Source organism: Amborella trichopoda, chromosome 1 (assembly GCF_054954075.1).
Source record: "Amborella trichopoda isolate Santa Cruz 75 chromosome 1, AtrichopodaSantaCruz75HAP2 v2.0, whole genome shotgun sequence".
NCBI classification, from domain to species: domain Eukaryota; kingdom Viridiplantae; phylum Streptophyta; class Magnoliopsida; order Amborellales; family Amborellaceae; genus Amborella; species Amborella trichopoda.
This window is the reverse complement of record NC_142336.1, coordinates 10031313-10055861: the sequence shown is the minus strand read 5'-3', so window position 1 is coordinate 10055861 and position 24549 is coordinate 10031313. Positions and strand designations below refer to the sequence as shown.

Here is a 24549-nt window from a genome sequence, read left to right as displayed (position 1 = left end):
GAGCCGTAATAATTGTGGCCTCTTTGTAACAAAATCAATGGTCTCTTTGTATACAAATCTCAAAAATAAATATGGGAAAGTATATAATGAGATCATTTACCTTTGGTACAAGATGGTCAAAATTAATTTTGACCATTGGATGTTAAATTATGTAACTGCATTTATTTTATTGACTAAGCTCAAAGTTCAAAAGAAATTTTCTTGAATTTTATGACACGCCCAAGCTTTCAGATTTTACACTAAATGGTTGTAAGTAATTGTGACCCCATATACAGAAAGTAAATGGTCTCATTGTATACAATCCTAATATTAACTACTAAAGCATTCTCCAATCTTTACCAAAATGACAGAAAATATAACTTCCCTCATTTTTAAAATTTTTTATAATGTTTGAATTTTGTAAAAATCCTTGAGAGAGTCACTCGCTAGCTAACTCGAGTTGGATTTGAGTGGCAAGCCCGAGTTACTCTGCTCGGCCCGAGCAGTAGAACACTGTTGCCAACCCTATTGAAATTCCTTAAGATCTTTACCGTCCATGGGGTGAGGTAGCTCACCTATTTTTTGCACGTATTCGCCAATTTCAAATAAATCATGATGTAGTTCATTATCTAGGTCTAATTAAATACCAAGCTGATAATTCGCTTAGAAAACTTCTTAAACGTCAGTTTCATGAGACGGGCTCATCTGGACCACCCGTTTTATGACCAATCCATAAGTACCACGAGAGAAATGGGTCCCACATTCGAGCAATGGGTGGGCCCTTGCTACTAGATTTAGATCAATCATGGAAATGGACGGTCAAGATAAACCTTAATTCACTTTCATTGAAGTTACTTAAAAGATTTAGCATAATTATTAAGGTTTTTTTTCCATGAAAGGATAATTAACTAGTACCCAAAAGTCCAAACCACTAAGATAAAGGGTTCATCCTCTTACTCAGCCCAATTAAAACTCAGTAAGGTTCACAATATGATTAAATTTCAGCCCAATTTTGACCAAACACTACAAAAAAGCAAAGCAATTGAGGTCAAAATGGGGCAAATGATCACACCAAGAACAAGTAGTGTATAATGCATTTAATATATGGAAGGTTTTGGAATATATGGTCATGGAGTTTTTTATATAAAGTTTATAAAACAAGCATGCCCAAGTGTTCCACGCAGCTTCTCACATGGGATTAGCCTGGCATTAAACACCCAATCTCGGATCCTTTAATTTCCTTTTAATCGTTGATTAAAGCTCTAAATTTCTCTAAAAAAATCACCTAATCTCTATCTCTATCTTTCTGTCTCCTAATCTCTCTTTCTCTCTCTCTCTAATCACATGGAAAACGATGTTGCAACTCACACCACCACCTATTCAAAATGCTCTCTCTCTCTACACCAATTCAAAGTTAGTTTACTCATGTGCCAACCCCAAGTGGTGGTCAAAACCTAAATGTAAGCTGTCTAAATGTTTGGCAAATGACTAATTTCTCTTTCTCTCTCTTTTAAATTCTAGAATGACAAAGCGGTATCTATATTTTATTTTTTTTTGTACAAGGTAGTCACAATTAATTTTAACCGTTGAATGTAAAATTGGATAGTTGTATTTATTTCATTGACGAAGCTCAATGTTAACAAATTTTTTTTAAAATTTTGTAACACATTCAAACTATCAAATTGCACATCGGATGGTTATAAGTAAGGGTTATGCTTGAGTACCCATTCATATGAGTATTTACTTAAATGTACTCAATATTTTTTTATATTCAATATCCTTACTCCATTTTATGGGAGCATTTTTCCCTTGAAATATTTTAAGTAATTAAACAGCAATAAAATTGAAATTCTAAAAAGACAGATGAGCATTTATTACCTACAATAGAAGATGGCATGATTTGTGACATCACTCAATCCTATAAGTAATTAATTGTGACATCTTGGTATAAATAGTTAAATAGTCTCATGTAAGGGTGGTAGGGCTTCGGCCACAAAATGCCGTCCGCGGGCCAAGTCTGGGCCAGGGCAAGATAGGCTGAACCCAACCCGGCCATTATTTCTTTGACTATTTGCTTCATTTTTTGTGTAATTTTTCGTGACCCGACCCCATACTAATAAGGCCGGGGTCATAGCTTTTGAGAATGAGAACACATCGTATTCCAGCTTTTGCATGTATGGTATCCCCTTTAACTTTTTGCATATGACAATTTCCATATGCTCCCCACTGTACCCAACTTTTCCAAATACCTGACCACGCGGGACCACGGCTCCATAACACGAGCAATTGATCCATTCGAATTAATAATTTGGTTTTTTAGGTTTCTACATAACTTAAACGAAAAAGATTATATAAGGATGCTACATGTAGAACTACGGATGCTCCTCAAAAAATCCATCGAAAAAACAATTTTAATGTTGAAAAACCCCTTGATTCATCATCTCGACATCGAGATGTATGATTATGAAAAATAAAAGGACTTTTTATATTTAAAAAATAATGTATTTTACAACATATTATCTGCACAATCTATTTTTTAAATTTTCATATATTTACTAATCTATTTTTTTTAACCGTTTTTAAAATTTAAAATTTTATAGTTAAATATAAAAATAAATTTTAAGATAATCCTAAAAACATTTTACATCAAAATTATCTACACTTACTGATGTATCCGTACGCGAACTGCACCCTAACTTAAAACCCTGCAAAACGGTGGTTTGAAGCAGCTGGTATTTTACGAGTAGTGTTTTCTCTCTCTAAATTGGATTCCTTTTTTCAAATACATTCCTCCTCTCTCTCTCTAAAACTCATTCTTTTTTAGAAAAATATTGGCCTTTGTGTGCTGTTATTTCCTGGGAAAACTCGCCTGTTGGTGTTGTCCTAAACAAGCTTTATTGCATGGGAAACATGAGAGAGACAGATGGGTTTATGAATTTAAAATTCTTAGCCTTGTAAGTGTACCATTTTTTTTGCATAGAAACCTAGAGAGAGAAAATGGGATTTTATTTTTTCAGATGAAAGTACAGACAGAAAATGGTTTAAAAAATGATGGGTGATTCCATCTCAGCCGTGCCAGTCCGACCTTACACGCATTTGACTGGGTTCCAGCTCCAACCAGCAGCCTTTCTTGGGCATTGCTTCTCTTTCCCTCTCTACCTTCCTCAGTCCCTTTCTGCAACCACTGTTTAAACCGTCAAAAACCATTCACATATATACCCCTCTCTCATGGCTTCCCATCGCGAAACTCTCTCTCTCTGTCTCTCACTATTCCCCTGTTCTAGACATAACACTCCTCTTTCTCTCTCTATCACACAAACTCTTCTGAACTGTTCTTCTTCTCTCTCTAGAAAGGAGAGACTATCTTTTCATTCTGTTTCTCTCTCTTGAAAGGGAAGAAATGGTTCACCACCATCGCCACCACCCCCAGCAGCAGCGGAGCAAGTATGATGAAGAGGCAGCAGAGGCCCTAGCCTACATGGACTGCGCAAACCTCTGCAAGAAAAGCAGGCCCCGCTTTCTGAGGATCCTCTTCATCTTTTCTATGGTCTCTTGTAGCCTCGTTTTTGCTCCTCGTCTCTTCTCCCATGGCGCCCTCCCCTTCCTCTGTAAGTTTCCTCTCTTTCTCTCTAGAAAATAACTTTCTTTCTCTCTCTAAATAAACCCATAAAATCTCTTGCTCCCTCTGTTTCTCATCCATTTTTTCTTTTGTTTTTGCAGATTCTTTCTCAGAAGAGGACCTTGACGATGGCTTCTCAGCTACAAGAACCAGTCTCAACATGTGCTCCTCAATCAAGAATGGTAAATCCCTGCAACCCACTGAATACTTCAACAACCTACTTCTCTCTCTGATTTTTTATCAAGAATACTGCAACCTACTGCTCTGTCTCTAATTTTTTATCAAGAATGCTTCGACCAGTTAATTCACTCTCTCTCCTTTTTTATCAAGAATACTTCTCTCTCTATCTCTAACCCATTTATCTGACTTCATGAAACAGGAACCATATGCTGTAATAGAAGCAGCATCCGCTCTGACATCTGCTTCATGAAAGGGGACATAAGGACCAGCTCCTTCTCCTCATCAATCATCCTCTACTCTGGTGAAAATAGCTCATCCATTGTGGAAGAGGAGCATAGAATAAGACCATACACAAGAAAATGGGAACCCCATGTTATGAAAACAATCGACGAAATCTCTCTCATCAAAACCGGAGAAGGAAGCGTCGAATCTTCCAAGCTTTCTTGCGAAATCGAGCACAGAGTTCCTCTCATTGTTTTCTCAACAGGTGGTTACACGGGCAACGTTTACCATGAATTCAATGATGGTATTTTTCCTCTGTATATCACTGCTCAGAAATTCAAAGGAGAAGTGGTTGTCGCCATGGTTGAGTACCATGATTGGTGGATTATGAAGTATGGTGATATTCTTTCGAAGATCACGAATTATCCAGCTATTGATTTCTCAGGAGATCGAAGAACCCATTGTTTCCCTGAAGCCATTGTTGGCCTCCAAATTCATGATGAGCTCACTGTAAATTCCACGTTCATGGAGGACCATAAGAGCATTGCGGATTTTCGGGCTCTTCTTGACCAAGGTTATACTCCAAGAATTCGAGATATCGAGGAAGAGGAGAGAGAGATGTTGAGAAAAGAAGAAAGAGAAAGGGGCAAGAGAGAGGACAGACAAATTGACAGGGGGGATGAAAGAGAAAGGGTGAGGAAAGAGGACAGAGAAAGGAGGAAGAGAGAGAAAAGGGAGAGAGAAACTGGGGTCTGGAAGCCGAGACTTGTGATCGTGTCTCGGAACAATTCGAGAGCGATACTAAATCAGGACGAGGTAGTGAGAGAAGCTGAGAAAATTGGATTCGAGGTCAAGGTATTGAGCCCGACCCCATCGACCGAGCTCGCAAAAATTTACAGAGCTCTCAATGCCAGTGATGTTATGGTGGGTGTTCATGGAGCAGCCATGACCCATTTCTTGTTCATGAAACCAGGTTCAGTTTTTATTCAAGTTGTTCCATTAGGGACTGATTGGGCTGCTCAAACTTACTATGGAGAACCAGCCATGAAAATGGGGCTCAAGTATTTTGGTTACAAGATACTGGCTAGAGAGAGTTCTTTGTATAACGAGTATGAGAGAGAAAGTCCAGTGTTAAAGGATCCAGATAGCATAACAAGAAAAGGGTGGGAGGAGACAAAGAGGGTGTATTTGGATGGTCAGAATGTGAGGTTGGAGATGCAAAGGTTTAGAAAGAGGTTACTCAAGGCTTACACTCATGCAGTGGCAAGGAGAAAGAGGAGGGGTTCTAGAGAGAGGTGAGACAGAGAGGGTGGAATATGGGTGAGATAAAATGATGGGGTCTGTAGATAGCATTCTTTTTATTGGTAAATTGATCTTTGGTTATATAGCTCTGCAATTTCCAACCTTTTCTTTTTGTTTTTGAGAATCTTTCCTGTTGCACTCTTGAATCTCTGTCTCTCTCTCTCGCTCAATATGGCTCTCTATCTCCCTGTCTCTCTCGCTCAATCTCTCTCTTTCTCTGCCTCTCCTTCTCTGCCTCTCTCTCTCTCTCTCTCTGTCTCTGACATCAGATGAGATTCACTTTTGCGTGGCAGGTCAGGTAGCTTAAGCATCCTTAAGGGCCAAATAAGCTTTTCATGGTCTTTTCCTGTATTGAGAAATCAGGTCCTCTCTGCAGTGCATGCATCTCTCTTTTTGTTATCTTCTCGTGCAGAGGGTTCAAAATGGCTTTTGTCATTTTTAAGGGTAACGGCCTTAAACTAACAGTCTTCTTGTGAATAGCCAAACCCTTTAAATGTGATTGATAGGGCAGATGAGGGTTTTTGCCTTTGGTCAATTCTGAGATAAACGGTCCTAAGATAAGGAGCAGGGTTATTACCATGATCATGAACACTAAAACAGGTGTAGGAAAATGAAATTGAACTTCAAATAAGTCTATTTGGGATGTGTTTCAGATCCTAAAACCCTTGAAAACCAAGGCACACATTTTCGAAATAAGAGGCCAAACATTGTAAAATCAACACAGAAGAACAAGAGTAACGAATAAGGGTGGGTTTTGCGTATGCGGCTATGTATGCATGCAGATGAGGCCAAATAAAAATAGATGGTGCAGATGTGCTGAGACCATGTTACGGTCGGTGATATTTATCGGACGGTGCAACCTTTTCAAAATAAATAATAAGCCAAAGCATATATGCCATGCGCAATGATACCATTGTCAATCTTGCCACAAATGGATCTCTGGTGTATCAGATGCCATGGACAATGGTGTACATTGTGATTCATATACAGCTTTAACTGAGATTTCCTTGATTACTACCAATGAGAGAAGACACTTGAACTTGCCATCGCTTCCCATCTACCAATCAAGTTGACTACATTATTGTATCAATTGACTCAAATACAGTGAACCAACTGATACCATCCTTAACTAAAAGAAACTGGTCGGTACAGAATTTAGGTTATTTTCAACATATGTTATCCTTCAACAACAGAAAATCTACGTGCATGTCTGTATGTCTGAGAGAGAGAGAGAGAGAGAGAGAGAGAGAGAGAGAATGAGATAATCAAATGGCAGTATCAGCAGAGAGAACAAAATTGGCTTTTTGATAGCTAGGAAATGAATGGGAATCAAAAGAATATGGATTCTTGTTGCAAAGCTTCGCTCACCCCCACTATAAAATAGGGGGTGGGGATCAGAGCCAAGGAGCCCAACTTGTTTGAATTGAAACTCGTGGCTCCTCTGTTAATCTTGAGCCACATTCACATAAATACTCTTCGTATGTTATTCTAAAAAAATTATCTCTTAACTGAGAAGAGTGGGATTTCATCTTCCCGATCTCTTATTTTTGTATTCAACAACTCCCCATCCTCCTCTTGTTGCATGGGGTCTACCACTTGTGCAGGCTTTTTGGTCCGATTTCTCAAATAGCTTTTCGCATAAAGAGAGCCAAACACGATAAGCTGTCAAACATTTTACCATGTTAAGATGTTCCTTAGAAGAGTAGCATCAAAGATAGCAGAGAGAGAGAGAGAGAGAGAGAGAGAGAGAGGTTTACAGCTCCAATCCATTGGTTCCCACTTAATGGATGCCCAAACCATATGCATGACAGGAGGATGCTCACCAACTGCATTTTGAAGCAAAAATGGGATTGTTTTGGTTTTATGCAATAATCATTAAGAACCTGAGTTTTAATGATACCAAAGAAAAAACAAAGAATGGGATGGGTGATTCATTTATCAAACCTGTCTTGTTGTCATTATGGTGGCAAAAGTTAGCGCCCCAAATGTCCGAATTGTGTACGAAATGAAGAACTGACTGATTGTTGCCACCTGCAAAATTGAACCAACGTCATCCTACTCAAACTAAAAGTCAATTAAAAATAAAGTAAGAAAATGTGAATGAATTCCTCCCATTCAGATGTAATACAACACACATGGAACTTGAAAAGAAACACACATCATGGAGCAGCGATCCTTGTCATAATGAGATACCTCATGAACAAGAACACAAATAGAGTTATCGACAACTGCAAATGACCTTGGAATTGATAGGTAAACCATTAGCAGTAGATAATGGCACTTTTTTCTTTTATAATTTAAATGACAATGATATATAATGTCATGATGAGTCTTATGTTGCGATCCACCATGGCATGGGATGATGCACATGCATAATGAAAAGTAAAACATCAAAGTTGGTATTACTTGATGTGTTACTTATAGCGCTCACTGGTAAGCATAGTCTAACAAATCTCTAATTCTCGGCATTCACATCCACTGAGGATAGGTTCCTATCTAGAACGTTATAAATTGGACCGGAACTGATTCCAGAGGGACAACTTTTTAATGAGATAACAGATATGTGATTAATTTCAAATCCACAAGTACTATTCCATTCTGTTTGTCTGACTTTTCATTTGGAGCATGCAATTGTTATGGAGCTTCTATAATATCATCATCTATTATTCACAACTAGGGTTGTGAGAGTTGATAAAAACTATCTTAAATTAACTGGTGTTTCTTTACATAAATTAACTGAGACAAATTTCCTGAGATTCTGACAAATTGTTATCATCTAAAATGTGAAAACTGGCATCAATATTTAAAAGTTTATTAAAATTTTGAAGTTCACTAATATCAGCAGACATATATAGTTACAATTTCAATCAAACTTGTAGCCATAAGGCCTGCAACTTGCAAACCTTTGAATTTTGGCTAAAAATACCCAAAAACGTTACACAATGGTATGAAAGCCCAAAAAGACTCCAAATATATCAGTCCTCATACAGCAACAATAACAGGACTCACAGTAGAGAGCAGCACAACATCAAAGAAGCAATCTTGGTGGTGGAATACGAAATCTATAGCTTGAAGAAGATGTCCTTGAAATATAAGACCTGCAAACAAAGCACAAAGGAACCCACAAGTTAAAAACTAGGAAAAGAGCACAAGCAACTCTTTAATTACTAGATGTTGAGACAGTGAGTAGATGACATCCCATTTTCCTACTAAACTAGAGGAAACTCAATTCTGGATGGGGTAAGAGATTAAGACAGGTATAGCAAATACAATGTCAAAGAAGTAAGAAAACAAATTATTTGAGCTTATAAGTAAATCATTCAAATGATATAAACAGTTGGAATGATAAAGGAGTGGCTGGACTTACCACTCAAGCTAAGAACACAGGAGCACATGGCTGTGTAGAATATTTGATTATAGATCTCCATATTGTATCCTTTAAATAACTTGTCCTGAAATGTGCTTGTGAAGCCATCAAACCTGTGGAGCATAAGAAAAGCAGGGTAAGAAGCCGATGATTCCTAACTTCAAAACAAATCAAAAGCTGAATTAGCAATTAAATCAAGAAATGTATACAATAAGACCATTTACTTTTGGTACAAAGAGATCACAACTACTATTGACTATTAGTTGGAAATGTGTCAATGACTAGGCACAATGTCCAAAATAAAGTTTTTCCAATGTTGTGCCATACTTCAATCCATTAAATATCACATCCAATGGCTAAAAAGGATTGTGACCTTCTTGTACAAAAAGTAAATGGTCTCATAGTATACAATCCCATTAAATCATGGTTGAGGAGCAGCAAAGCCCAGAATAAAAAACTGATCAATCTTTTCTGTAAACCACCGATAGAGGATGAATTCTTTTCTGTAATCCACTTAGTAGGATTTGTTTGATATGAAACTTTGGGAATCGCACAAGAAACACCACATAAGTAAAAAAAAAAAGATTTTGATTTCTTGAACCTTGATCTGACCATCCAAAAAATGGACAGTCTATTTTGAATCCCAGGATGCGAATTTCTCTATAGAGTCTTAGAATGTGTATTCACTCTGAGTCCAAAAATACTCTTAGCTAGGGTTTCACCCAGGGAAGCAAATGTAAAATGTGTTTATTCCTTGGTATTTAGCATATCCAAAGGATTATATAATCAGCAAATAGATGCTAAAGGAAGTTCACCTTTCTTAAAAAAAAAGATGTTTAAGGACCGAGATCATCGTCATCATCATCATCATCATCATCATCATCAGAGCTTTACCCTAACTACTTGGGCTACACGAATCCTGTTAGGTCATTCTACTCTATCGAGGGGCATACCCTTAGTGTATAGCGTGCTCCCGTGCAAGCATACCATGTACACTTAATACCTCAGGCTAAACACCCACTTAGTAGGATTTGTTTGATATGAAATTTTGGGAATCGCCAGAGAAACACCGCATAAGTAAAAACAAAAAAAGATTTTGATTTCTTGAACACTGATCTGACCATCCAAAACATGGACAATCTATGTTGAAACTAGGGTGTGAATTTCTCTATAGAGTCTTAGAATGTCTATCCACTGTAAGTCCAAAAATACACTTAGCTAGGTTTGCACAGAGGGGAGCAAATGTAAAATGTGCTCAATGGAAGCATATAATGTTATTCCTTGGTATTTAACAAATACCAAAGGATTATATAATCATCAAATAGATGCTTAAGGAAGTTCACCCTTTCTCAAAAAACAAAAAAAGGAAAATAGATGTTTAATCATCGTCATCAAAGCTTTATCCTAACTACTTGGGCTATACAAATCCTATTACGCCATTCTACTCTATCAAGGGCCATACCCTCAGTCAGATCATATAGTTCATCCATGTCCTTTGGGCCTTACCTTTGCCCTTTTAGAGCCCTTCCACTTGAACCAAATCGCACCTCTTAACCAGTGCTATATTGGATTTACACTGCACATGGCCTGCCCATCCAAGTCTACTTTCCCTCATTTTATCACCTATTGAAGCCACAACTAAATTCTCTCGAATGTATTCATTTCAAAATAGAACCCTCATTCAAACCAAGGCAATTAAAGAACATATATCCATCCAAAAACTTTCAACAAAAAAACATTGAAACCAAGAAAATATGACTATAGCATCCGAAGGATCAAAATAGTTAATCTATTAAAATATGTGAAAGACTCAAATCAATTGAGGACTTATGGCCCTACTGAGGGTATGGCCCTCGATAGAGCAGAATGGCGAACGAGGATTGGTGTAGCCGACCACAAATAATTGGGAAAGGCTTTGATGATATTGACGATCAAAGACTCAAATCGGTCTTGTATAGTAAGTTGGATTTGTCACAAGAGATTCAAGATCCAACTAACGGAGAAACAAAAATAAAACCCACCAAGTAAAAAAATATAACATTGAGATGTTGCTGAAATGATTTAAGGGATCATATGTCCCCCATGCATGCCTGCCATGACCTCAAAAACTGCAGACCATTTTCAGTTTCTGATTTCCATATAGAAAAGAAATGGAGCACAGGCTTCAAGTCTTAAGGGTCTTGGGATGAGTTTGTATCACGTACACTCTCACATGAGACTCCATTTGAGTTTCCATCAGGCCCTTCAAGACATGATTAGGTTTGCACACTATGCCAGAATTAATAATCCAATAATGCAACGATGAGCTAAAGGAGAAACATAGTTGACGTAATGAAACTGCAGAAAAACAATGGGACTTGGTGCATCCCGTAAATCCTATACAGTTGGCATAATAAAATAGATTCGAGGTTGAGATTTAGAAGAAAGCTTCTCATTAACAAAACGCTATAGGAATAAAATAGAGAAGAATTTCTGAGAGTATTCCATTCACATATGAAAGTTACACAGCAAAAACATGATCCTCAAACAGAGTTTATAATGCAGTTTAGGCTGCATCCCATCAATATTATATGATAATACGGTTACTTTGCTATAGCCAAACAGAATAAGCATGTAAGTTAATCATATACAAAAGATGAAATGCGGTCTTCCAAATGAGTAGAAAGACCACTTCTTCAATATGAAATGATGACCTAACATCCATGCGTATAAACCCCACAACACAGTATTCAACAAAGCAAAAAGCTTCACCCACTGGAGATATCACACAAATATACATTGAAAAACACCAAATGGTTAGCAGGTGCCACTTTAATGGGAAGTCTAAAAGAATATGCAAATTAAGTGTTTTAAAGTAGAACCCTGTATTTTTGTCCATTTACTTGAGGGGCATTTTGGTCTTCTCTCTTTTCCGATATGTTTATAATTGTGTGTGTGGGTGAGCAAAAGCAACACTTTATGAAATATACTTGCAAGCTTTCATCTTTAGGGGGATATCTCTGTACATTGTGTCTTCATAAAGTGCAGCAAAAAACTATGTGGTTTAGTTGAATTTAATTTTCAATTTACTACTTGTCTAGCAAATAAGTAAATCAAATAATTATAAGTTCCTCGACGTTTTCCAAAAGTATAATTAATAATGTTCCGAGCAGACAGAGTATTCAAATCACCTCGATTTGTTCTTTCCCAGAAAAATGATTCAGTACAAAAATTTGGAAAAGTAATCCTCCATTATAGAGTTATTTGTTAATAAAATAAGATAAATCCTAAGAAAATAAACAACTCTCACAAATATAATCACAATTAAATAAGATAAACCCTAAGAGAATAAACAACTCTCACAAATATAACCACAAGAACCTAATCTCAAAGAGAAAACACCATTAACAAAGATTTAGTTGCAAATCTGCAAGGGCTATACATGCTCTTTACTTACCCAAGATAACCAACCATTAGAGAAACGCCCCACACAGTACTTTCTCTCCTGTTACTGTATGGGCTGATGTCACCTGCTGCCTACATAGAAATTAAACCTCATTAATTCATTTAAGCCTAGACTCCCTAGAACGAATTAGATACCAAAAGTTTTCGCGTAAAAATAAAAACTTCTTCCCAATTGCAATTTAGAAAAAACAAAATACTTCTTAAATACTATGATGATATATGTTAAAATTTATTATGATACATAAACAAAACTTGTTTCCTATTGTAAAGTAGGAAAGTAAATTATTCCATAAAATTTATGATAATATATGGACAAAATTTTATGACAGAACAACTGATCCTCTGAAAATGTTTTAGGTTACAGTGACCTTAAAATTTTGAGCACTAAAAATAAAAATAAATAAATACATAAAAACCTATTATCAGAATGCTAACCAATAGGGTCAGCTTGTATATTGGTCCAATTCACCTTTGAAAAGGATTACGGGTCCAACAGGCTATGTATCCTGCAGCATACAGCAGGTTAAAGATACCACAGACTACAGCTTTGGCATGCTACCGATGCAATGTGAACCTGATCATAACCTTTTATCATAAATTTGCCATCCTTGGAAACCACTGAGTATGAAAAGTTATTAATAAAGTTAACAAGTTTCAATGAACTAATAGGTGTGGAAAAATCCTAAAATCCATATTGTAACGAACTAAGTGCCCATTCAGCAATGGTTCAAAAGGTTTTGCCAGATTGAATTAGAATAACTAGAGCTCCTGCGAACAACAATCTTGGGGGAACAAAAATATAATTATCACTGCATGTGCCTACAAAAAGATGCAACAAAATGGTTTAATGAATCTCCTTATGCTAACATGTGTCCCAGAAAATAAAAGTAACCATATAAAAATTTACAAATCCTCAGCAAAGAAGAGAACCAAAATGACTTTGCCAAATCTGATAATAACAGTTATTGACTCACTGGAGATAGAATGAATAAAGAGCACCCCACTGTCACTAGCACAGCCAATAGATAGTCCTGCCTTCCATAGCTCTTCCGCATGATACATGTGCTCCATATCTGCAGAAACAGTGTGAAAAAAAGTAAATTAATTCTGGATAAAGCAAAAGGTTTTAGGAGGCGCTATATAATCCCAGGTCTTTCATCTCTGAAAAAGTCATCCATATCAATAGTAAGACACAAAAAATGATGTTAAGAAAGAGCATAGCAATATAAGAATATCAGGCATTTCCACCAAATTACTTCCCAGAGATATAGTCAACAATCTTTAGGTTCTCTCAATGGCTTTAATTTGAGAAAGAATATGTAATGGAACAATGTATCCACTTCAGAAAAAGGGCCAGTCACAAACTAGGTATATTGGTTGCAAATGCCATATAACAGCTAATGGAGAAGTGATGACTGGCCTTATGATGCAAAATTAGGATTGCAGGATCAAATCAACCAAAAACAAGGTACTGAAAACTTAAAATCTCATTCAGCACCTTCTATTTAAAATATTCAAGAAAAAACACTTGTAGGATTTATAGATACAAATAAATGATAGGAAAATATAACACTATGAAAACACAGTTCCTAAGATGATTCTATCAATCTGTGATGATGAAAATAAATCATATAATTGCTGCATCAGGCTACAAAGATCCAATTAAGCAGTTGGAATGTGCAAGTAAACCAAGATGAGGAATCAACTCCCCTTCACAAATCAATGAGAGACATGTCTCAGAATTATCCTTATGCCGATCCACAACTGTGCTGATTAAATAAGTCGAATCTCAGATTTCAACAAGTTGTCTCCACGCATTTCTTTGTTCATTGTTAATATTGTATATCTAAAAATAATGTGTACATCAAGTTGCACTCAACTTGTGCATACAAAGAGACTCGTATATATCAAAATGGAGAAGAGAGAAAAAGCTGAAGAGGAGGGAGTAGGAAAAAGGGAAAATATCATACACATTCAATAAAATATCATATACAAATCAAAGCAACAGCAACTAACATGAATTTTGCAGTAAATAATCAAAACTATTCATATCTGAAAAATTTTCATGCATGAATAAGATGTAGAGATGACCAATAAAAATAAATGAATTGTAGAGAAGGAAAAACTAGTAAAAAAATGCAAAAAGAGGAAAACATTGAGACATCATAAGGTAGCATTTCTTGAGCCCCTTGGTGGGGGAGGGTAACTAAGTTGCTGCTTTTAGATGGGTAGCAAGAGATGAGAAATAATCAGGGTTATGGACAGACGTCAATTTACCTAAGATAGGATCTATTGTTTTTTCCCATGTGGAAAGGCACATTCCTGAGCACATGGTGAAGTTAGATCAGAGGTCCTATTCATTGCAGACAACTTCACATCCGTGAACTTTGTATATCCCTTGGTTGCACCCCCCAGTGTTCCAAAAAACTTAGGGTGGCGCCTAGGCGGTGGGGGGTCCAGCCGCCCAGCGCCTAAGCAAGCGCTTAGGAGGGTGCCCAAAACCTAGGTGGCCTTATAGAATAAAAAGTTGTTTTCGGGTCATATTTTGTGTAAAAAATTAAAAATACATATTGAGACATATTTTAGCCTATAATTCCATGCATTTCAAGTTGAGACATATTAGAAAATAAATATCGAGACATATTTTAGTCTATAATTCAAGATAGCAACTTAGCAAGCTATCACTTCATCATCAAGAAAATTAAAGAAAATAAGAAATAACACATAAGAGTTATTGTGCACATCAAATGTCTATAGTCCACAGAGCACATACACTCCTCCATACTCCATAAGTCCATATCTAATTATCTCTAGTCCATACATAGGTAAAACTTAAAAGTTTACAAACCATAGTATACAACCAAGAGGAAACCAAAAATTAAAGAAATATAGACTTGAAGACTCAAAAGAGTCTGCAATCATCACTTATCGTCAGAAAGTAGGGTCAGTTGCATCTGCATTTGCTTCATATGCATCGGAATCAAGGCCATCATTATCTGAATCATCTCCCTCCTCGACATAATGGTCGTCCTCCTCTGTCTCTTCTGAATCTGTCCCTTGACAACTTCCTTGATTCCTTGTATAACATGTTGCTCCCCAACCTTCTTGACTCCCTTCTCCATCACTTGAAATATGTAATGGACATCATGGCTATAATCGGAGGCACCAATAGACCTTAAAAAAATAGTTCATAAAAATCAATTCACTAGCAAATTCATCTGGCTTCTTCTCTTCTTATCACTCTAAGTATCAGTCGTAACATAAACCCCATACTGAGCCCATTCATCCTTTTAAACCTCAACAATTTCCCTCATGACAAGCACCTCGTTTTCAAAAGAGGCTCTAAAAGCTCATAAAGGGTTGGCGGCTTCATCTCAAGCCCAAATTGGTCAATTGCCTCTACCAAGGTGTAGAAGCTACTTAGACAAGCGGCATTGAAAGGAATGCCCACCTCATAAAACCTTCTAGCAATGTACTATGCAGGTCTATCTTGCTCTTCCTTCTTGATTCTATTCTCAATAGTTGTTTGCTTCTTTGTTTTCTCTCCTGCAACCTCGGGGTTAGGCTGGGGCAAAAAACAATCCATAAGCCCTCTAACCCGAGGCCTCCTAGGCCCCCCACTCCCCCCACACACACTCCCAAAACCAAGTGCAACTCTCTTTCCCTTCCCCCTAGTCAGGGATACAACAAGTTGTTCTACCTCTTGACACCCCACTTGATCACTATCATCATCATCAAAATTGATACGAACCCCAGACCTCAGCTCTGTTATGGATGCCTCTCTCTCCTCTTTTTTCTTTTTTATAATACTCATAAAAAATTTCATCTCCTCTAATAGTATCAGGAACTTTTTTACATGGAGCAACATCCCCCTCTGATACAGGCAAGATGTTTCTTCAACCAATAATGCCCTTTTCACAATAATTTTATCTTATGCAATATTTATCCAAATGATTCGAGTTATAGCCATATTTCCAACCCCGATCACCACTGTTATTATATCCCGAAGAAGACATCTCAAGATAATACAAGCAAATCTAAAAAGTAAATTTTTTCACTAACTTTGATTGCTCGATCTCCAAACTTCCACCTGTGAGATGTTTTCTAATCTCAAAATCTTCTAAAAAACTCTCTAATGGACCTACAAAACCTCCAAAATTAAATCTAATCACAATGGGTGATGTTTAGATCGACTTCTCATAACCTTAAGGCTTTTCTCAATGGGTGATGAAAATCACAAAAATCTAGTTTTATTTTTTTAGGTTTTTTTCCCTCTAAAATAGGCTCTAATGGGTTTTAGGTTTGAAATAAACCTAAAACCCACCTTTTTCCCTCTTATTTTTTAAAAGAACCCAAAAAATGCCCCTTAACAAGGGGTATTTCTACCCTTGGGCAGGGGGCAGGCCTAGGCGGCCGCCGAGAAGCAAGCCACCTATTTTGGTCGCCTAAGCCTGGGCGAGGCACACAGGCCCTCTGGACCGCCTAGGCACTAGGCGATCCACCTTTTTGAATATTGGCACCCCCATGCGACTACATGTACACCTATTGAAGCTATTGTGCGTGTAAACTATCAAAAGAAAAAGGAAACTTTCCCAAGCACAATCTTACAATACTTTAGCGAATTTTATATTTTATTTTTATTAATTAACCCAATTTGATGAGTTCATCAATTAACACAGATTAAAACAAAAATATGGATATTAAATCTTGCTTTTAAGTCAACCAACAAAAACTTTTGTTGCAATTTCAGCTTAGACATAATAAGCACAAATCACAGCAACATTTTCTAACAAATTAAATTCAACATAACTTAAAAACAGTAATAAAAGTTCAATGTGAAAGGAGCCCGGGAAATTAAACCGGTCTTCTTTCAATCTTAAGCAAGCAAAAACTCGGTAATAACGGAGGAAACAGTTCGTTGTAAATCAAGCCAAGGATGAGAAGAATCTATTTCTTCTTTCATGAAAATAAACTCTCTCCACCCCTCATGTCTCTCTCCCTCTCTCTCTCTCTCTCTCTCTCTCTCTCGAAGTCATGTGATCTTCCCATAATCTCTTCCTAAGACCCATAACTCTCACTAATGTAGGAGTTACTCTTTACCTTTCTCTAACTTCCCTATCATTTAGGAATAACCATACATCCCACACCCCATGCTAGAAATCCCTTTAAAATAGGATACACCATCAATTCCCTCCAATAAAGGACTCATCTCCCTAATCCAATCCTACTTTTATGAGCTCAATGTGGCCCTCGAGTTATTCCCAACAAGCCAAGAACCCGACATTAATCCTTAAAGTAAAGAAACATCACTAATCACTACCCTTACCCACAATAATAAATACAAATACATTCTAATCCCTAATCCCAATGCCATAATTCCTAAAAATTAACCCCAAATAAAGATAAAGAGTAAACCCACATCCCTGAAAATCAGTTCTTTTAAAATAAATAAATAAACAAACATCTCGGATGCAATTTGCATTCAAAGTTAAAGCACAAGGTAGAACTGAATGAAGTTGAAGACATCTCATAAATAAGCTCATCGAGTGTAGCAACCAAACTCCGGATTCTATGTTGGCAAGCAGCATTTGCTTGTATAATTCAGGTGAAGGATTTTTTTCCCTGGAACACAAACAAAAAAATGATCTTTTCTCTTTCACGAGTCCTGCCTTGAAGTTTATATCCAGCATCGTGACAACTTTTGACTATTTGTTTAAACTTATTGTTACCACTAAAAATTCTCCTTTAATGTGCACTTAATACATCCAATTGTGACTATCACTAAAGGTTTACTGACTCATTCACCTTTGAACTTTAACCTGCATTAATATATTGATAAAAGTTATTGACAAGGTCCAGGATCCTATGTTTAATATAGATTGTAGGAAAAACTGGAATGCATAAACATGAACATATTTTGCGAAAAGGATCAAGGATAACAAAATAGCCATCAATGTATTTCTAAACGACACATGGACTTCAGAACTTTAGGCAAAGAAGTGGACGAATTGTGTAAAAAGTAAATACTGATGTTATTAATGTCAAACTATAAAGAAGAAAAAAGTCAAGAGAACATAGGCATACCATCACAGGTATCATCTTTGCACACTTCGCTAGTGTCTGAACTGGGAAACTGACATACTTGAGTGCCTGTATATTTCATCTGAGTCATTGTGGTTGTTTCAACAATCGAAACTCATTCCAAGCTACCAAGGCTTCTATATTTTTTAATAAGTGGTAAACATTATTAATCAACACCAAGATAGAATGTGGTAAACTCTTTACCAGATCCAAACACATTAGTGAAAGAAATGCAAAGTACGAACCTCATATTGACATGTCGTTGTTAGAATGTTTGATATTGAAATGGCACAATATTTGTATATTGGAGCTGCAGGATCCAAGGGTTTTTTACTTGCCTATAGAAAGAAAAACATTTTGATTGTACCACAAACAATTAAAAGTTTCAACTTATTAAAAGAGAATTGAAGCCCAGAAATTTTACCAGCAGAAAAGCAGCAGCAACAACAGATGTAGTAATGCGGTTGCAGAAAACAAGAAACAACGAAAACTTAAAGAATTCTTTGTCCTTCCCATAGGGAACTCTTATAATTTTCTCCTGCCAAATGATACGAATTTAAGTCACAATTTGGCTGCCCCAAGAAAGAGTTACGCACAACATTGTAGTGAAGTTATTTATGTTAAGTTCTAAGAATAGCATATATCAAGGGAAAATAGAAACTTATCCAAAAACGTGAAGGCAAAACATTGAAATACCTAAACAGGAGGGAAAATAGCTGGTCATGTAAACAATAGATCATCCAAACAAAATAAACAAACAATCAGACTGCCCTATTTTCCATTAAAAGTAAAGGCAACAAGTATGTGTTTGTCTCTTCAAAGAGTACCACACTTTCAAGATGGCATCACATCACTATCATCTTATAATCTAGATTAGTGAGTAGATAGTAAGGATGATTCCTGGCAATGGGAAAGTCACTACCAAGGACAAAGTAGTCAAGTCAATGCTGACCTTGATGCCACCTAGAAGTCATAGAATTCCAAGTCATTCAAGCAACTTTTTTCTTCTTTTCTTTTTTTGGCAAGCTACAAATTTTCGCTATGAAAATAAAGTGACACTTAAAATTCCTAGGCATTCAAGGAATTTGCTGTCTACAACTCCCAGATATATCAAAGGATATTGCATCGATTTCCCAGTATCCATGCACTAGAGGATTCAAGGCAATGTACATAGGAGTCCACAAGACAACCCAGATGATGAAAACAGTCACATATGTGAGAGCATGAGACATAAGACATAAATCATGTGGATAAAGTTGAGATCAATATTCTCATAAAACCCTCATACACGTGACTTTTATATGTTTTGATCTTTCATTTTGTGAACTTCAGAACTTAAATCTTGGGGCAGCTTAAGCACATTCATGAGCTCTGAAAAAGTCAAAAATAAAGCATATGGTACACTATCTTGGAGTCCTCAGTAATCCAATCTGTCTGCTTGTTCTGCACACTTTTATGTCCTGTGTGCATTCAACTTGACCCACTCTCTACATTCCTTGGATCAAATAACCATGCAACTCCTTTTTCTTTCTCCTCATGATCCAATTCCAGACTACATCCCCTTCAGCTGAGCCATTCACAGGAGAACAAGTGCTTCTTCCCAATTAAGGGAAATATGTACCGATTCAATTATTATTGGCTAAGATCCAACGTGCCAAGTGCCAAAATGCATTGCAACAATGGAATAGAGATCCAACGATCTATGGCCATGTTGGTTATAAAAAGAAAATGATCTTGACAAATAATAAAATAGGGCCAACGAAACCTTTTTCCTAGCAACTTCTCTGCAACAGCATCCAATAGAACCCTGGTGCCCTAAATCTACAATGACACCTAAAAAGGAAGAGGTAAATCAAACAAACCTAATTGTCCTAGCGTCTCCCTAAATCAAGAATTGCACTCTCCATGCAATATTCATGGTATTCCTCTACAGAGAATATCACTCTCCCAGTCATGAAATCTGAGACATCCCAATAGCCCAAAAAGTACCATCTTGATAGATCTCCCATCGCATCTCTTCACATCAGCACCATATCGTATACATTCAATTCTCTTAGAGTTAGTATATATTACATTCCCCATGGCCGTTGTATATGGTGTCAACAAGCCAATCCAGTACAGTTGTACTCATGATGAGCCATGTTTGAAGAATGTTTTACAGCATGACAAGCCCAGCCATGTCGAGCCCAAAACGCTCATTTATTAAACAAGCCAGAAGCCCAAACTGAGATAAGCTTGGCTTGAGCATGTTTACTACATTAAAACTCTCTCTCTCTATCTATCTATACACACACAAACACACAAACGCACACACACACATGTTTATGTATGCGTGTCTTAGATATTATATTTAATAATATAATTCAATATAACACATTATAACTAAATATAAAAAATACTTGTATCACATTTATGGCTCTACTCATTTATGGGTCTATTTAAGTAAAAGAGTCAGGCCAAGCCAAGCTCAAGCTGGCCCTCCATCCAAAACAAGCTTGAACATGTCAAGCTCGGCCCAGCTCTGTTTGGTGTTCCCTGCCAATGCATTGGCACTATGACCAACTAGTCACATTGATAAAACAAGCATATGCATAAATATGCCCATGTGATGCTATAGCTAAAATCTAAATACAAATCAAATTAACATAATATTCTCATAAATTGCAAAAACATATGCCTTAAACTGCATGCATTTAGGACCTAATAAATCTCCATCCCAATCAGCAGAAGGGGGTGCCATCACTTGAACTACATGCAAGCTTACATATGCTATGCAACACTAATGGAATGCCAATATCAGGTGGAAAAAAGGATTAAGCACGATGATCAAAGAAAAGGAAAAAGGGCTAAATTAACCTGATGTATTTCTAATAACAAAGTTCAAGGATCAAGTCATTGATCTCTCAAAGAAACGGGATGTCTATACACTGTGCCACAACCACTGATGGAAAAACCAGGGAATCTAACTGCTAACCTCCCAGTTAGATCAGAACCGGCCACCGGCCGGTTCCGGTTTTGGGAGGTTTTGGTGATCAACCGGTATTTAAAAATAAAAAATAAAAAAAATGTATATAAATTCCGAAAAATAAGGAATTTGATTTGTAATACATTTTTTAATATTCTTTGCATTATGGTAAAGAGAAATTGTTTTGTTCATTAATACTCACTTTTATATTTTCCCATCTTTTTTAGAAAATTTTAAGAATACCCCTAGGCACAAATCGATTCTTTAAAAATTCGTTTTTTACATTAATTTTCAACTTCATTTGAATGTGTTTTGCTTTAATCATTCTTTATATGCTTTTCATAATTTAGTAGATCTTTTTTTTGTATTTTTTTTAATTTTTTCAATACTTTTTGGACCGCCTGGGACTTCCCCAGTTAGAGCGGTTGAATCGGCCGGTCTACCAGTTAGGCTGGTTAAACCGCTTCCGAGCCAATGCCCGGTTAACTGTTCCAGTTCAATTTTGCGAACACTAGCCACAACCTATGGGGCAATAACACCATCATATGGCCATATTAGTTTTGTCTCCAACAAACATAAAAGGAAAAAGAAAAAGAAAAAAAAGACAGTAAATGAAAACGATATATCTCTCAATCATGGTTTTACGTCCTTGGAAAGATTACCGAAGGACAGCCTATGGTTACAAACGAAGGTAAATGAAAATGATATATAGAGCTTCAATCATTTGACACAATCCCAGGGTTAGGCCACAGTGCAATCCATTGGATCATTGTATGTAATTAGAAAAATATTAAGATAGTGGTTTAAGTATTCTCCTTAAAACAGATAGTTATCTTCAGTCCTATAGAAAAAGAAAGAAATTTTGCAACTGAAATTGGCATCTCTGACAATGCAGTTTAGAAAGACTAAATATATTTCATGACTATAACTCAAAAGCTAAGCATGGTTATTGAATAACACATAACCAGGATGGCGGCCTTAAAGGAAACCCATCATCTCAATATTCAAAAAATTACAACAAGGTAAGAAAATTAAAAGGAAACAAATATATGAGTGAATCAGGTCTAGGACTCTCAGCAACGGGTATTGGAATAGACAGCTATCACAAGTTCAAAATTTTCAGATAATTCACCACATGCTTAGGCTCCAAAAAGAAAAAATTGAGAATTCTTAACATTGAACGAATGATCCAATCAGAAAAATAAAGATGAAAAAGACCAGACAACACACAAGAAATTCAGAAAGATGCATATAAGACATTCACCATGGAGTCCTACAATACAGTCAACATGACAAAAATTTACCGGATCAAAAGATATAACGACAAAGACAAATCATCAATTAGCAAAAGGAATAAGAAAAAAACAATTTTTAAACTAAAGCAAGTTCCCGACTTTCCCCTCCAAAAGTAAGTTTCATCACAGAAAAAATTATAGAAATAAGCCAAGACCAGAAGGAGGCAATGAGCAACCCAACAATTGTTTCTAGGTAAAGTTTCATTGCAAATTCTCTTTCTAAATTATCCCACATATCAAGATTCATAAGCCCATGAACATAAGACCCATTAGAGAAAAACCCGAGAACTCTTTTTTCATTTATCCGGGGTTTCTCTCAATTTTTCCTTCTCAAAAAAAAATTCCCTTTCTAAAATCTAAACCAATCCATAAATCAAAATCCCACAACTGAAATCCCCAAAGGAGCAAAACCCAACGTCCTATTCCAGGTACTAAAGCGTCATGATTCTTTGATCACTATAAGGAGAAAAGACTCACCTGTAAGACGCCATAGATGACCAGAGTGCTCATGATCCCTGCAACACAAAAAACCCATTTCCACAAACTGTGTTTCGTCGCAGGAGAAGTGGTTTCAGAAGAAGCCGCAGCCATGGCGAACCCAACTCTAGCTAAACAAAAAAAAAAGCCAAAAAAGTAGGTGAATGAATGAGCGAAAGACGAAAGCTTTTCGCTTTGTGGAGTATTGGGTTTTATTTTACGGTTTCTATGATGCGTCCAAAGCTCGAATTTTAATGGCGTTGCGGTGCCGATTGAGATGGAATGGTATCAGAAAAGTTTGGACTTGGAAAAACTGAAAGACAGACTCGAAAGCAGAGATCTAAAAAAAAGCGCACTTATTTAGGACTATTTTAGATATCATTAATTGAGAACTTGAGAAAGAACTGCACCGATTTAATTCAACGTGTACACCATTCTTTGTCAAATTCCTCTATAAATGATATTCTTGAATATAAATGATGAACTTTTAAAATATGATAGTGGTCATCTATTTTAATGGATGTGGTTTTTATCAGGTGTCAATTTTAACCAATAAAATTAGGGCGTGCCTCGAAACCTTGGGAGTTAGGACAGATGAAGTAACAAGCCCTCCCATACCTTCAGAATTTAATTTCATCCTAATTATAAAAGTTTACGGAGCAATTTAGGTACGCCCCCTAAAATAAATATTAAAATACAGTTTGCTTCCCTTGTATTCGAAAATTATCAAGAAAGTCGGCCAACCCGCGGTTTTTTATATTATTTTTCTGTTATTTGTTTATTAGGAGCGTTTTAGAGGCCATGCCCTAGGCAGTGTGAGGTTAGAATCTTTGGACCTTGCTGTTTTTTTTAAAAAAATACTAGTCCAAGGATGAAAATATCGGACCGCCCCCTAGACTGAATAAAGTTCATGTTCAAATCGGTCCGAAGATGTCATTCTCGGACCAACACCAATTCACAAATCAACTTAGTGGCTGTTTGGATACCCTGAAATATATTGTTTATGAAATACGTTATTGGTGCAATACATTACTAGTGAAATACATTATCTGAAAATGAGTTTTTGTTATTTGGATAGCATCTACATGAGACTTGAAAAATGCATTTCTACTGTTTGGCTATGTCTGGAAAAATCTGGAAATGCAGTAAGCTCATTTTGCTGAAAATTTTGCGTGAATTTTACTTAAGAGTAATGTGATGTTTTTGTGTAGAGATCTTTATATTTTAATTTTTTTGGGATAAAATGTCATATGAAACTATAGGTAAAATATTTATGTCATGATATAAATATTTTAATTAAAAAATCTCAATCTCGTGATATAAATATTTTAATTAAAAAAACTCTCACACCCTCTCTCTTCCCATTGCGTGTCTCTCTATAAAAAATTTGGGGAGAAACTTACCCAAAAAAAAAGAAAATTTGGGCAGAAAAAAAAAAATTTGGGGAGAAGAAAACTATGTAATGTTGGTTGTTTGGGGTTCCACCGCAATTTACAAAATATCACAGTGATCATGAACTCTAAAAAATGGGAGTTCAAAAATAAAAGATTTTGAGGTACGAGAGGAACTCACTTTCTTCGACAGGTTAAATGCCCTTGTCTCGGTAAAATTTAAGGTA

General features: G+C 36.4%; 2 protein-coding genes across 6 annotated transcripts; one reads left to right on the top strand and one right to left on the bottom strand.

The window, feature by feature from the left end:
• Positions 1–3310: 3310 nt before the first annotated feature.
• Positions 3311–5383, top strand: LOC18442774 (xylan glycosyltransferase MUCI21). The gene is made up of 3 exons (XM_011628242.3): positions 3311–3587; positions 3700–3780; positions 3978–5383. Exons 1-3 carry the CDS (start codon positions 3380–3382, stop codon positions 5297–5299), a joined length of 1611 nt encoding a protein of 536 aa, XP_011626544.1. The 5' UTR covers positions 3311–3379; the 3' UTR covers positions 5300–5383.
• A 1205-nt stretch (positions 5384–6588) lies between these two features.
• Positions 6589–23544, bottom strand: LOC18442776 (UDP-galactose/UDP-glucose transporter 5B). Of its 5 annotated transcripts, none has more exons than XM_088852549.1 (12): positions 23509–23544; positions 22932–23062; positions 18619–18732; positions 18440–18532; positions 18198–18263; positions 13088–13186; positions 12106–12185; positions 8670–8782; positions 8312–8400; positions 7247–7333; positions 7060–7128; positions 6589–6964 (listed from the first exon to the last, which is right to left on the bottom strand). In XM_088852549.1, the coding sequence occupies exons 2-12, from the start codon at positions 23043–23045 to the stop codon at positions 6800–6802; spliced, it is 1089 nt and encodes a 362-aa protein (XP_088708675.1). In that variant the 5' UTR covers positions 23046–23062; positions 23509–23544; the 3' UTR covers positions 6589–6799. The 5 variants fall into 5 exon arrangements, with proteins under 5 accessions (XP_088708675.1, XP_088708674.1, XP_088708670.1 ...); XM_088852548.1 differs by lacking the exon at positions 23509–23544 and adding an exon at positions 23342–23471; XM_088852544.1 differs by lacking the exon at positions 23509–23544 and having other exon boundaries at positions 22932–23109.
• Between the last annotated feature and the right edge of the window lie 1005 nt (positions 23545–24549).